The following is a 14,123-nucleotide window of genomic DNA, read 5'->3' as shown; positions in this document are numbered from 1 at the left end:
AATTAATTAGCTTTATTGGAACTATAATCTTCTGAAAATTCTGCCAATTGTAACTGCTCTCAGAGGTACAACAGATCACCAAATACAAGGTGAAAGTGAAGTGCTTGTCTTCCTTGGGTTGACAAGCAAAAACTTAATGTACCTTGTGTGCTCAAATTGTAAAAAGCTACATTAAAGCCTATCCTGGCAAGACACTAGATGACTTGCTCTCAGGAATCTTAGTGGCTCTTGCCTGCTCAAGGCTAAGTAACATCCTAGAATATTTAATTTGCTTCTGTTATCTAGGCCTACAAAAAGATAGTTAATAGTGGTTATATAGAAAATTTCTGGAAGAATTTCTAAGAATGATAATTATCTATGGAATGGGGCCAGATGATTAGAGGATGATACTTGTTAGCATGAGTACATGCCGCTTTTGTAATAAACTGGGTTCTAATCAAATAATTTTTTTTAAAGATTGATTTTTATATAAGAGCTGGAGTGTAGGCTAGAGGCATGGGAGGGTGAGAGGATTCACCAGAGACAGAACAGGGAGCAGAACAGGCAGACGGACTGAAATACACTGCTGAGGGGAGTAGCAGGCATGACAGGAGAGGTCTGCCGCACCATGTGGTAATCTTCCTGGCTGGCTGGGAATCGAACCTGCGCTACAGAGGCTGCGGACAGCTTCACAGCACTGTGCCCAACCTGCTGCCCCACCGGGAGAGGCCCTAGTCAAATAATTCTTACCAATACTGTTAGAAAAAATTTTAGATTAATTTTATCCCAGTTCATTAGCATAAAATCTAAAAACTTGCTTGGCTTCTTTACTTGGCAGTATATCCTATTCACCGTGTATTATTTCTTTTTGATATACACATCACTTTCTAAAGTTTGGATAATTAGTGGCGATCCTGACTGTATTCTTCAGCAATGACTGATGAGTACCTTCTTACCAAGGTAAGATTAAGGTAAATGGAAAGGATGAGAATGTTGAGAGCTGTGTACATTATTGATGCCATCAAACTTAGAAATACCAACTGCATTCTGGTTTTGGCAACAATTATTTGAAGACCCACTATTAATTTTTTTTTCCCCCCAGTTCTGCCCATTTGAGATCTGAGTTAACCTTTTCACTTTAAAATACTCCTTGGGAAAGCTATTAGTGCCACTTAATTTTCACATTAACATAAGAAAAGCAAAGGGAGTTTTAATTCTGTGATGGAAGGTATAGGAGAATGGAGCTGGGGAAAGGGATTTTGAACTCATAACCATAATGAGAATACTGAGCACAGACTGAGGGAGGTATCAGAAGGAATTTTATATTGCTACTTTGTTAAAGAAACAAAGCTATATTTTTATCTTCTATAATGAGAAATCAATAGATAATGCCAAGAGATCTTTAAGTATATTATAGGCATTTTCTTTAGAGATAGATACCAAAATGACCACCTTTAAAAGTGTATGATTGCTTTTGACAGGAGAAATGGGAGGGAGAACAGTGGAACCATGTTTGTTTTAAGCTCTTTAAGAGATGACTTGAAATAATTCATGTGCAGTTTTTCTAAAAAATAAGCTTATGGAAGGAAAAAGTGGCCTAACCAGAGAAGTCTGCAATGGTCACTAGTAAAATCAGATCACACAGACACCCAACTGAGAACTGGTAGCAAACACTGGAAACATCACAAATAACAGGTTCAATCTAAGCATTTCAGTATTATACAAATGGCACCTTTCTTTTACAGATAAGGAAACTGGGACACAAAGTTATACAGTTTACTAAGGATCAGAGTCAATTGAAGGTATGTTTTCTAGATTTAAGTCCTATTTTGGATAGGACTGAGGGAAATTCAAATTAACAAGAGAAGTTACTATAGATTGAAGAAAATGGCTACAATCATTATTTTTGCATCTAATCCCTGACTCGGATTCTGGCCTGGCTTTTTGACTTGCTTTGACCAAAAGAATGGGGTATTAGTGTCATTTCTAAGCCTAGGTCTCAAAAGTTCTTGTACATTTTTGCTGTTTCTTGAAACCCTACCTAAATTAAATGAATAAACCCTAACTAACTTGCTGGAGGGTGGCATCATACTGAAAAGCAAGGTACTTTGAACTAAAGCTAACTGAACCCCAAAAATGTAGGAGCCTACCCTAGGTTGGCACTGTATGTGCCATCTGCAGCTGATCATTTGTGCATAATTGAGCCTAATGGAGAAGAAATGCCCAGTTGAACTATTGAGTACTAAGTAACAAGAAATGTAGTTTTAAGCCACTAAGTTTTGCCAGTTATTACATAGCAATTGCCAGTAGATTTGTTATAGAAATCCAGGTTAAAATCGGTCATACAAGAATAGAAGAAAAGATGAGGTGCAATATAAATCAAGATTTCAGGTAAATAGAAAAAATTCAAATTGGACTGTTTAAAACACCAGAAATTCCAAAGAAAACTATTGTTTGGGACTGTTCTTGAATATCCAGAGACTTCTGTCTAGGTGGGCTTCCTACTCGACTAACTACTTGATATCTGCTGGCATTAAAGTTCTGACTTTTAGTGGTAGTATAATTCTCCTGGGAATTGATCTTCTGGCTCAAGAACCTTAGGTATATATGTATATGGCAGTCAAGATGATATCCCATGAGAATAGGTTTTTGCCGTTGCAGTCCTTTAGGGCTCCTTCTGAGTAGATACACAGAAAAGAGAGTGATTCTTGCCCACTGGAAAGGGGTCTATTCAACCCTCACCAACATTTTATCTTGATCTTTAGGAGTAGAAATAAGGATTGAAACAACTATCTTTCTCTAAAACACTATAAAATAAAACAGGCTGGAGCAGTGGAACCTGGAAAAACCCTCAAATGAAACCAAGTTCTCAGATTCACCAAACCAAAGAAAACGTGTGTGTGTGCACACTTAAACATACATAAACCACAAATATAAATACTGTTTTCTAGTAGAACAGCAATGTGCATCTGGGCAGCATCAAGGCTTAATTACAGCTAAAATTCAAGTAGTTGTAAATAAAAAGTAATTTATGAACAGATTTGTTCTGTAGTAAATGGGCCCATTCTTGCCAAATAGCTATTAGATGCCTATACTTTTTTTAAAAAGATTTATTTTATGCATATAAGAACTGAGGTGCATGCCAGAGATGCGGTAAGAGTATTCACTAGAGACAGAGTGGGGAGCAAAACAGGCAGATCCAGTGAAATACACTGCTGAGGGGAGCAGTGGGCAAGACAGGAGAGGTCTGCTGTGCCATGTGGGTTAGCTCCCTAGCCAGGGATTGAACTCATGGAGCAGTGGCTGCTGATAGCTTGATAGTGCTGAGACTTAACCCCTTGTGCCACCAGGGAGGCCCAGGTGCCCATATTTTTATATGTGATAGTTTTTATATATTCATAAGATTATAAAGTAATGACACAAATTAACTTTGGCTTCAGTACTTAAGACATATTAAATATATATATGAGCAACTTATTATCTGAGACATGAAGTAGGTACTGGATACTACTACAAAGTTTGAAACCATTAACTCCATAGTTTTCCCATAGTCTCCAATCCCAGTTGGTTATTCATTTCTTCCAGACTAGTGATTTTAAGTGATTAATATTCAAAGGAAGCTAGTAAGTATTGATTTTGAATTAAACTTGAAGTTAATAAAGTTTTAGTATATAATTTTCCCAAAACAACCAATGCAAAAGTCCAGATTTTCCCGAGCAGAGTAATGTAAGAATTTTTAGAAGTCACGTGTAAAAACCTTATTGTAAGATCTAGGGGGAAAAAGGAGAAAAGTTAAAACAATATAATCAGGTGTGAATTGCTTTAAAAGCTGCATATGTATTAGAGTGAGTCTTAAAGAGGCAGAAGTGTGTAAAGTACTCAACTAGTTTTAAGAGCTATAAATATATTTTTGATTAGTAAAATGAAGAACTGCATAGTTTGACCGTAAGATAGCCACTTTAAAATATATTCTTCACATATATTCTTTACTTTTAAAGAGATTTCAAACAGCTAGAAAAGCAATCACCAAAAGATGCTTTGGCTATTGGAAACAATTTTTAACTCACAGGACACAGAAAAGGGATAGCCTGTGAAAAGGGAATACTGTAGTAAAATTAATTTGTAATTAAGAAGCAATTTTCATTTGGCCTAGTTGAAAATCATATTTTAAAGCTGAATGACATTGTCTTAATTAACTTCTATGTAAATATTGAAAAAAATACTTACCACAGAACACCATACAAAATGGTAAAACTGGATAGATGAATCTGAATTCTTTGTGACTCAACATGCTATAATAAAGATTAAGAGAATATTATTTTTTCACATCACAATGACACTTTGAGAAGTTAATGCATTTAAAATAAAGTATAATTAAAAATAAAGTATAATTAACACCTGTTTTTGTAAGTATTGACACTGAATTTTATGCTTTAGTAGTCAGTCTCATTACTTTTTAGTTACAAGATGATCAGTTAAAAGTAATTCTAACATCTGATGTAAATATGCAATTCTAAAGTAAGTTACACTCTAAAGAAATTTATTACTAATCCAAGTAAACAATATTATTCAAATTTGGGATAAAGATGCATATGTTTTCATTTAAAAATATTCCTCTGGTCCTTCAATACTTAAAATTTTGGCAGTTTCTGTAGTATTTTTTTTTTTTTGGTAGTTTCTGTTCAACTTCTTAAAAGTTAAATGTAATCCTTGTTAAGCAAACTACACATATCAAACATCTTCATTATAGCTGAGCATCACCATAATTACTACTTTACTAAACAAGCCTCACTAACAAATCATAAGAGTTTATGTATGCATCTCCAAAAGGTAGTTTACTCTTTGAAGAATGTAGGTAATCAACTTAATTTGTAGGTAACATTAAAAAAACTTGGAATAAATAAAAATCTTACCTATAAACTAACAGTGTCCACAGCACAGTCACCAAAAGTATCCGGTATTTCTTTGGGGCTAGAAAGCAGCCATGAATAAAGAAGGGTAAGTGAGTACCCAAGACAACTGGAAATCCTTGACTGAAGTACCAATGCCATGGATGAGAACCATAAAATGCTCCCAAATTCTGCAGCACGTTAAATTTCAAAAAATTAAATTGAACCAAAGTCCACTGGTATAATTGAAGGAAAAAAAAAACAGAAATGTGTTAGTGCCAAGTATGAACTTTGGCATTAGGGAATATGGGAGAATTTTGACATTAAAATATCAGGAATAAAGTCTAAAAAATCAGGTAATAGCTTATAGTAGTAATTTTAATTAATGATCATGAATTATTTTTTTGTTGTCTTAAGTTTCAGAGTTTTTTAATGTTTAAAGTAGTAATGTGTTCTTAGTTAATTTGTAGGACACTAGGCTTTTGACATTAAAGAATCAAGATTTATACATATTTTAACAGTATAAGTTTTACATACAATTAGAGATAAAGAATCCTTAAAAATAGGGCCTCCCTGCTGGCGCAGCAGTTGTGCGCTGGGTTGCGAAGCTATCCTCAGCCTCTGTAGCACTGGTTGGATCCCTGGCTGCTCCCTGGCCGCTGGAGGAGGGTCCCACATGGTGCACAGGCCTCTCGCTGCCGGCTGCTCCCCTCAGCAGTGTACTTCTGTCCTTCTGCCTGTTCTGCTCCCTGCTCTGACTCTGGTGAATTCTCTCACCCTCCCGCGCTTCTGACTGTACCCAGTGCTTGTATAAATAAATAAATCAAAAAAAAAAAAGAATCCTTAAAAATAATTTTCAAGAGAGTGTGGTGTACCCTTACTAAAAATTTTAAACTGGTACCTTACAATATCACGTTACCTATTAAAATAAAGCTTCAAAACCATTATAATTCTAATTATAGCACAATGTAGACTAATCATAACAGCAACAAAAACTAATGTTAAAAAATTGTCACTTGTGCTAGGCATTGTTGTAAGTAGTTTGCATGTATTACCTCATTTAATCCTCCAACCTTATTTCCAGGTAGGGAAACTGCATGGCAAGAAAAGCACGTAACTTGTCTGATAATGTAGCTATTATTAAAGGCAGTAGGCTTTGAAGTGTGGCAGTGTGATTCTGGAGCCCTTGAGTGACTTAATATCAGGAAATTATAAAAACCACCAAATAGTCATGATATTAAAATCTCAAACCAAATGCGTGTAGAGTATTCTGGTTAATATAAATTTTGAAAGATAACTTGAAGTCAACTAAAATTAAAAAAATTTAACCTTAACTAAATTATAAACCTGACCAAAAATGCCTTAAAACAGACTCTTGAACTTCCACTAGAAATACACCATTATCTAAAGATCACAAGTTGAACCAAGACACCTGCTAGTATTTTTTTTTATTAAGATTTATTTATTTACTTATTTATACAAGGCATGGGTACAGACAGAAGCACGGGAGGGTGAGAGAATTCACCAGAGCCAGAGCGGGGAGCAGACAGGCAGAAGGACCGAAGTACACTGCTGAGGGGAGCAGCGGGCAGCAGGAGAGGTCTGCACACCATGTGGGACCCTCGCCCAGCAGCTGGGGATTGAACCAGCACTGCAGAGGATGCAGGCAGCTTCGCTGCCCCGCTTCGGGCCACCGGGGAGGCCCCTGCTAGTATTTTTTTTTAATGTGTCCCTTATTTTTTATAGAATGACTTGCCTATATTCTCCAATATTCATAGACTAAAGAGACTGGCTGAAGCTTCAGTGTAATACATGATTAAATTAATAATAGTTTAATATCTCTTTACTTACTTGACCAAAAAAAATACGATCAATTATCAGAGACAAACTCAGAGTGACAAATCTGAAAAATAAAAGTAGTAATTAATACTCTGAACTTACTAAAAATCCAGTATTGGCATATAACTTTACAAGTGCCATAACTTTACAAAGCCACTTTTAAAGTGCTTTTATGATTTCATTAACTGAATATAAATTTAGACATTTTGAAAGGTCTTTCACGATGAAAATCTGTATACAAGTAAATAAAGGTAATGAACACTCTATTATCTACTGCTACATAATAAATCACCCCAAAATATGACAATTTAAAACTACTAATATTTACTGTATCACTGTTTCTGTGTGGTTGGGGCTATTGTTTCGACTGAAAGCTTGATTGGGGGTGGTGAGGAGATTTGCCTCCAAGCTCATTCACAGTTTTGGGCAGGGCCATCTCTTTGAGATTAAAGCGTGACATGGCACCTGGCTTACCTGAAGTAGTTGGGGGGGGCGGGGAAGAAGAGTGAGAGAGCAAGAGCAAGAGAGCTACCAAGATGAAAGCCACAGTTGTTTTAACCCAATTACAGAAGCGATCCCCTCTGTTATGTTTGTTAGAATTGAGTTAATATAGCCAGGTGACACTCAAGGGGATTGTACAAGGCCATGAATATCAAGAGAATGGGCTTAGTGGAGGCCACATCAGAGGCTGCCTACTACTAACACCCATATAGAAAGGTACACTATAAGCTTTCAAAAATTATCACCATATGAACACAGCTGTGTAACCATTATACTAGATCAGGATTAGCAGCACTTCCAAAGGCTCCCCATATCTCCCCAATTCCTTTCCAAAGATGACTGCTATCCTAATTTGTAATAACATGGATGAGTTTTGCGTGTTTTAAATTTTACACAAATGGAATCATGTTGTATGTATCCAATTTCCTTGACTTATTTTATATGAGATCTAACCATTTTTTTGCACTCTGTAGTACATTCATTACAATACTGTCTAGTACTTCCATATTTATGATCTCATTTAGTCTTTCCTATATTTTACTTCAGAATAAAAAAGATAAGCATTTTGATCTAAATTAGTAGGCTACTTCAGGCCTCTCCAGCTTTAAGCATTATTGATTCCTGTGCCTGAGACAGATTCTTTTTTTTTAATTAAATTTTTTTTAATTACATAGATTTTTTTACATCAGTTTTCATCTTGGTTATAGTCTCCATACAATTCCCACCCCCCTTCTTTTGATCCTATTCCCTCCTGTTCACCCCCCGCCCCCCCCGTAGTGTGTCTCTGGTTTATAGCTGCTTGTTGATTTTGATTTTTACTTTATTATAATTAGGTTTTTTCCTGGTCTCTTATTTAGGTTTTCTAAATTCCTGCTATGAGTGAGACCATCGGTATTTTTCTTTTTCTTTCTGTCTGGCTTATTTTGCTGAGCATGATCCTTTCCAGCTCCATTCATGTTGCTGCAAATGGCATGAGTTTATCTTTTTTGACTGTTGAGTAATATTCCATTGTATTACCACAAGAATTCCATTGTACTACATCTTCTTGGTCCAGTCATCTATTTTTGGGCATTTGGGTGGTTTCCATATCTTACCTATTGTAAACAGTGCTGCTATAAACATATAGGTGCAGGTCCCCTTTTGAATGAATGTTTCTGTGTCCTTTAGGTGAATACCTAGGAGTGGAATTGCTGGATCATATGGAAGCTCTATCTTTAGCAGGCTGAGGAATCTCCACACAGCGTTCCATAGTGGTTGGACCAGTTTGCACTCCCACCAGCAAAAGAGTTCCTTTTTCTCCACATCCTCGCCAACATTTGTTGTTACTAGTTTTTCTAATTTGTGCCATTCTCCCTGGTGTAAGATGGTATCTCATGGTAGTTTTGATTTGCATTTCCCTGATTACAAGTGATGTTGAACATTTTTTTCATATGTCTTTTGGCCATTTGCATTTCCTCTTTGGAGAAGTTTCATTTTAGCTCTTCTGCCCATTTTTTGACTGGGTTATTTACTTTGTTTTTGTTGAGTCTCATCAGCTCTTTGTAGATTTTTGTGCTAAGTCCTTTATCATTAGTGTTGTGTGCAAAATTTTTCTCCCAATCTTTGGGGTGTCTCTGTTTCGGTTACTGTCTCTTTTGCTGTGCAGAAGCTCTTTAATTTGATGTAGTCCCAGCTGTTTATCTTTGCCTTCACTATCACTGCTTTGGGTGATGTGTCTTTAAAGATATTACTGAGGTGTATGGCATGTAGTGTTTTGCCTATATGTCCTATGTATTTTATGGTTTCAGGTCTTATGTCTAGTTCTTTAATCCATTTTGAGTTGTATTTTGTGCATGATTGTGAGGTAGTAGTCAAGCTTCATTCTTTTGCATGTAGCAACCCAGTTTTTCTAGCACCATTTATTGAACAAACTTTCTTAGCTCCATTGCATATTCTTTGCTCCTTTGTCAAAAATTTGTTGACCTTAAATCTGTGGGTTTATTTTTGGATTTTCTATTTGGTTCCACTGGTCTATGTGTCTGTTCTTGTATAAATACCATGCAGTTTTGATTACTATGGCTTTGTAGTATAGTTTGAGGTCTGGGAGTGTGACACCTCTATTCCCTTCCTTTTTTTTTTCAGGAGAGCTTTGGCTATTTAGGGTTTTTGGTGGCTCCATATGAATTTCATCAATATTTGTTTTATTTCTTTGAAGAATGCCATTGAAATTTTTATTGGAATAGCATTGAATCTGTAGATTGCTTTTGGTAAGATGGCCATTTTGATAATGTTTATTCTTCCAATCCATGAGCAGGGGATGCCTTTCCATTTCTTTGTGTCTTCTTCTATTTCTTTTAACAGTATTTTATAGTTTTCTTTGCATAGGTCCTTTACCTCTTTTATTAGGTTTATTCCCAAGTATTTGATTTTTTTTGTTTCATTAATAAAAGGGATGGTTTTCTTGATTTCTTCTTCTTCAGATTTATTTTTTGTGTATAGGAAGGCTGCTGATTTTTGTGTGTTGATTTTGTATTCTGCTACTTTACTAAACTGATTGATTAGTTTGATTAGTTTTTCTGTGGAATTTTTGGGGTTATATCATCTGTGAATAGTGATAGTTTTACTTCTTGGGAGCTTTACTATTATGTGTCTTGCTGTATTTTTCCTTTCATTGTGGAAGCTTGGTTTTCTTCTTGCTTATTGTATGTCTTTTCAGAGCTCCTTCTTTGTGTTTGGGAAGTTCTCTTCAATTATTTCCTTGAATATTTTCTCTGTTCCTATGTCTCTTTCCTCTCCTTCTGAGATTCCTATAACTCTTATATTTTCTTTCCTCATGGAGTCAGATAGTTCCTGAAGTCTTTCTTCATTCTTTTTCCTTTGTACTTCTCTTTCCTTTTCTGTTTTGGTTCTTCATATTTCCTTTTTTTTAAAGATTTTATTTATTTATACAAGAACTGGGGTACTGGCCAGATGCGCGGGAGGGTGAGAGGATTCACCAGAGACAGGGCAGGGAACAGAACAGGCAGACTGACGAAATACACTGCTGAGAGGAGCAGCGGGCAAGGCTGGAGAGGCCTGCCGCGCCATGTTGGATTCTTGCCATATCCAGCCGGGATAGAACCCGTGCGGCAGAGGCTGCAGATAGCCTCACAGTGCGGTGCTCAACCACCTGCGCCACCAGGGAGGCCCGGTTCTTTTTATTTCTGTGTCTTCGAGAGTACTTACTCGTTCTCCATATCATGTATTCTGCTTTCATTGCTTTTCCAGAGTTCTTTAGCTCCTCCATTAATCCTTTGATCTCCTGCATTTCTTTCACTTCCCTCTTTAGGGACTCAGTTTCATTCTTCTGATCATTGATTATTTTTCCCACATCATTTTCGACTTCTTTTAGTTTTTTAATCATGGCGATTTAAAATTCCCTATCGTGAAGACTCATCAGTTCCTCTAAGTCACTGTTGTTGCATTCTGGTGTTTGTGGTGTGTCTTTTCTCTGGGGCCATGCCTGGTTGCTTGTAATTTTTCTTCTCTCTGCTGCTCATTTTCTAATTTGTCCTATGCATTGGGACACTGTGTCGCTGGTACTAGCCGGCATCTCTTTGGTGTGCTCTTTCTGGGATGTCAGGAAATGGTGGTCCAATCGAGTCTAATATTGTTATACCAGAAGTCCAGTAGGGCAGTGGTGGTATGGATATGTTAATGGGTCGCTGTCCCTGAAAATCTTCTCCTTTTGTATTTGTTCAATTCCAGAGGTGGGTCTTGAGGTCCCACAGACTGCTCTGGCAGTGGCTGGATTGCCCGCTGGGCTCCAAATTGCTGGATCCCCCTCTGGGCTCTGACTCACTGCCAGGCCGGGCCTGGCTTGTGGGGGCCTTCAGCTCACCTCTGATTGTGGGGATAGCCCTTTCTCAGTTCCAAAAAGCAGCTTTGGTGAGGTCTGGACACACGCAGAATTCCCTGTCTAAATAAGGTGCATCTGCTGGGTGCTTCCCTGTGCCTTGAGTCTGACAGATTCATTTTTGATGTTATTTGAATCATCATGTACTTTATAAGCCTTATACTAAAATCCCCTGTGTAAGCTGAATTATGCTCTTTAGTCTCCTTTCATTAACACCTATATTAGAACACTTTATCATGCTGAACAAAAACTAGTAGTATATCGCTCCACACTCTCCTACCCCCAACTTTTAATCTGGAAGAGGCGCTGTATCTTACTCATTTGAATCCTCAAATGCTGGATACCAAGTAGATTAAAATTCTTGTTGAATTAATAAACAGATCATACTGCCGATGAAAGTAAAAAGTCTTTATCTGTTAGTGTAAGACTTTCTGATCTCAGTCCTTGTTCTCTCTCTAATTTTTTTTTTTTTATTTAGAGGCATGTTTTATTTATTTGTTTGTTTGTTTGTTTTTTTGGTTTGTTTATACATGCACTGGGTACAGTCAGAAGCGCGGGAGGGTGAGAGAATTCACCAGAGCCAGAGCGGGGAGCAGAGCAGGCAGAAGGACTGAAGTACACTGCTGAGGGGAGCAGCGGGCGGCAGGAGAGGTCTGCGCGCCATGTGGGACCCTCCTCTGGTGGCCGGGGAGCAGCCGGGGATCGAACCGGTGCTGCAGAGGCCGCTGGGCAGCTTCGCAACCCAGTGCTCAACCGCTGCACCACCAGGGAGGCCCCCTTGTTCTCTCTCTAATGTCACTGTCACATTCCCTAAGCTCAGTCCCCTTTAACTATACTGGTCTCCTTGCTGCTCCTTGACAATACCAAACATCCTCCATTATGGTCTAAGCACTTGCGTAGAATATCTACAAGTGTCACTTCTCCAGTTCGTTTAGGTTTTGGCTACTATGTCAGAATATCACATTGCTTTTCTCTACCCTCTAAAAAAAATACCTCTTCTCCCTACACTCACATTCTACCCTTATCTCTGATCATTTACCCCTGAACACTTAGTGTCACTAGACCAATATATATTACTCATATGTTTTGACTTGTCTGTCTCCTCTCACTGGAATGTAACTTCATGAGAGTAGGGACTTTATTATCAAGTAGATTAAATGTTAAATTTTGTTAAATTGTTCTATCTCCAGCATCTGGAAAAATACCCGGAACATGCTAGGATTATATAACTACTTGCTGAGCGAATATAATACAATAAAAACAATGTTAGTAGATATGAATAGTGACAACAATGGCCACTTAGCCATCAGATAATTTAGTCCTTGTTAATTGCTGCTAAAAAAATACTTGTACAGAATGAATACTATTAAAACAACCACTGTTCTAAGAGTCTGAATGCATTAATACACAAATAAATACCTATTTTGTATATTTTGCTAGTTAGGACAAAGGAGCTCGAAATGCAGTTACATGTCCTAGATTTCAACCCCAGTTCTATCACATCAACCATTTCTCCAAACTCATTTTATCTCTATAAATAACACATTGGCTACATCCAAGCATTGTAAAAATGATGAGATAATGTGTGAATATACACATTATAAAGTCCAATACAAATATAAAAGAATTAAATATCTCCAAAATGTATTTGAAAAGTATTTGGGAAATAAAACATAAGAAAGTTCTAAATTAGAAAAATTTCCAAGTATTTAAAATTAAAACTTATAGTTGATCAGAATCTTTAGTGTGAAAATTATAAAATACAAATTTGAAAATACTGTTTCCTTAGCCTGACAATTTCATTGACATTAGAATATACAACTGACTAAAAGATATGAAATCTTTTTATAATATAGAATTTACAGGCTACTCAAATAGAGTGTATTATACTTACCCTATAGGTAAGAACTTATGTAGAATAAGATCAAGCTTTCTCTGTTCTTGCCAGAAATGTCTGAAGAGTAAAGGTATCCATGGAATCAAAGCTGTGGGACGAATTATGAAGGCAAGTGCCACCAGGGATGAGTACTTGACACTAGGAGCAAGGAAAATGTGTTGTCAAAATAAGGAAATTAGAAGTCATCTGTTACCTACTCTGTGATGAAACTTATTTTTAAATGAGAAGATTTTCCTTTTGATATTATTAGGTGAACATGGGCACGTTTCTCATACTTTCTGGTTATTAATTTTTGCCATCCATAAAAAAGAGTATCTCTAAGGTCTTTTCCAGCTCTAATGCCCTAAATTTAGTATTTTCAAATAGGAGTTATTCTGTGTCTTAATGTTGGTCTTGTTTGCTTGTGAATAACACAACTCTGTCAATTGCTTTCCTAATGGAAAAGTGATCAAGTCTCTCCTGAAGAGCCAAGAGTCACAAAAAGCCATTCTTTAAGTTAAAAAAAATCACATTTAAAGAAACAATAGTAGCATTTAAGCAATGATAAACTTCTGAGTACATAAAACTTTTAAGAGTAAGCAGCTAATTTTATCCAACTGAAAAATCTGTACAACTGATAAAAAGCCTATTATACAAATCTGTTACAATCATGTATAGAAATGTGGATTTTTTACTATTAGGATTTCTTTCAATATATGTCCAAAGGAGATTATTTGATAACTTAAACATGAGGACTACAGTCAGTAAATTATCACATAGAAATATATTTAGCTCTAATAAAAATTAAAAGAAAGCCAAACACAACAACTTTGTGGTACCATTATATCCCTATTAGTTTAGCTAAGAGAATTTCTAAATATGGTGAGAAATTTTAAGGGCATTGATTTCAAATCCAAATCCTTACAGAGACCAGTTAAGGCCACATGGGGCCTCTGATCTTATAAGGGAATCCTGGCCCAAAAGTGTTGGTAGGCCTTCCAACTTCTGAAGATAAACCAGAAATCTAAATTTTATATAGGATTTTCCCATTCAAAACTTTCCCAGTTTTCTTAAAAACAAGAAGAAACCCACCACTGTGCAGCCGAAATAAAGTACACTGTGGCTTGCCCTGACTTTCAGACAGCCTAATGGTGACTTCTGTTAC

At 36.6% G+C, this 14,123-nt stretch overlaps 1 protein-coding gene and 1 long non-coding RNA gene across 7 annotated transcripts in view; one reads left to right on the top strand and one right to left on the bottom strand.

Moving 5' to 3' along the window:
* PIGB (phosphatidylinositol glycan anchor biosynthesis class B) overlaps window positions 1-14,123 on the bottom strand; it is a 29,669-nt gene that overhangs the window by 5,561 nt on the left and 9,985 nt on the right. For all 6 annotated transcript variants that reach the window (XM_037502524.1, XM_037502527.2, XM_054701666.1 and 3 more), the window contains 4 exons: window positions 12,977-13,117; window positions 6,720-6,771; window positions 4,893-5,104; window positions 4,207-4,271 (listed from right to left, as the gene is read on the bottom strand). In XM_037502524.1, the coding sequence (XP_037358421.1) occupies window positions 4,207-4,271; window positions 4,893-5,104; window positions 6,720-6,771; window positions 12,977-13,117 (470 nt within the window). The remainder of the gene's footprint in view (window positions 1-4,206; window positions 4,272-4,892; window positions 5,105-6,719; window positions 6,772-12,976; window positions 13,118-14,123) is intronic.
* On the top strand, window positions 873-9,046 carry LOC129146950 (uncharacterized). Its single transcript, XR_008554356.1, has 3 exons — window positions 873-939; window positions 1,725-1,781; window positions 8,376-9,046. It is a non-coding gene; the product is annotated as an uncharacterized LOC129146950 (long non-coding RNA).

Source organism: Talpa occidentalis, unplaced genomic scaffold, assembly GCF_014898055.3.
Source record: "Talpa occidentalis isolate TD23 unplaced genomic scaffold, MPIMG_talOcc4v2.1 talOcc4.11, whole genome shotgun sequence".
In the NCBI taxonomy this organism is placed as follows: Eukaryota; Metazoa; Chordata; class Mammalia; order Eulipotyphla; family Talpidae; genus Talpa; species Talpa occidentalis.
Note: the sequence above shows the minus strand (reverse complement) of the source record. Positions and strands in the feature narration are given on the sequence as shown.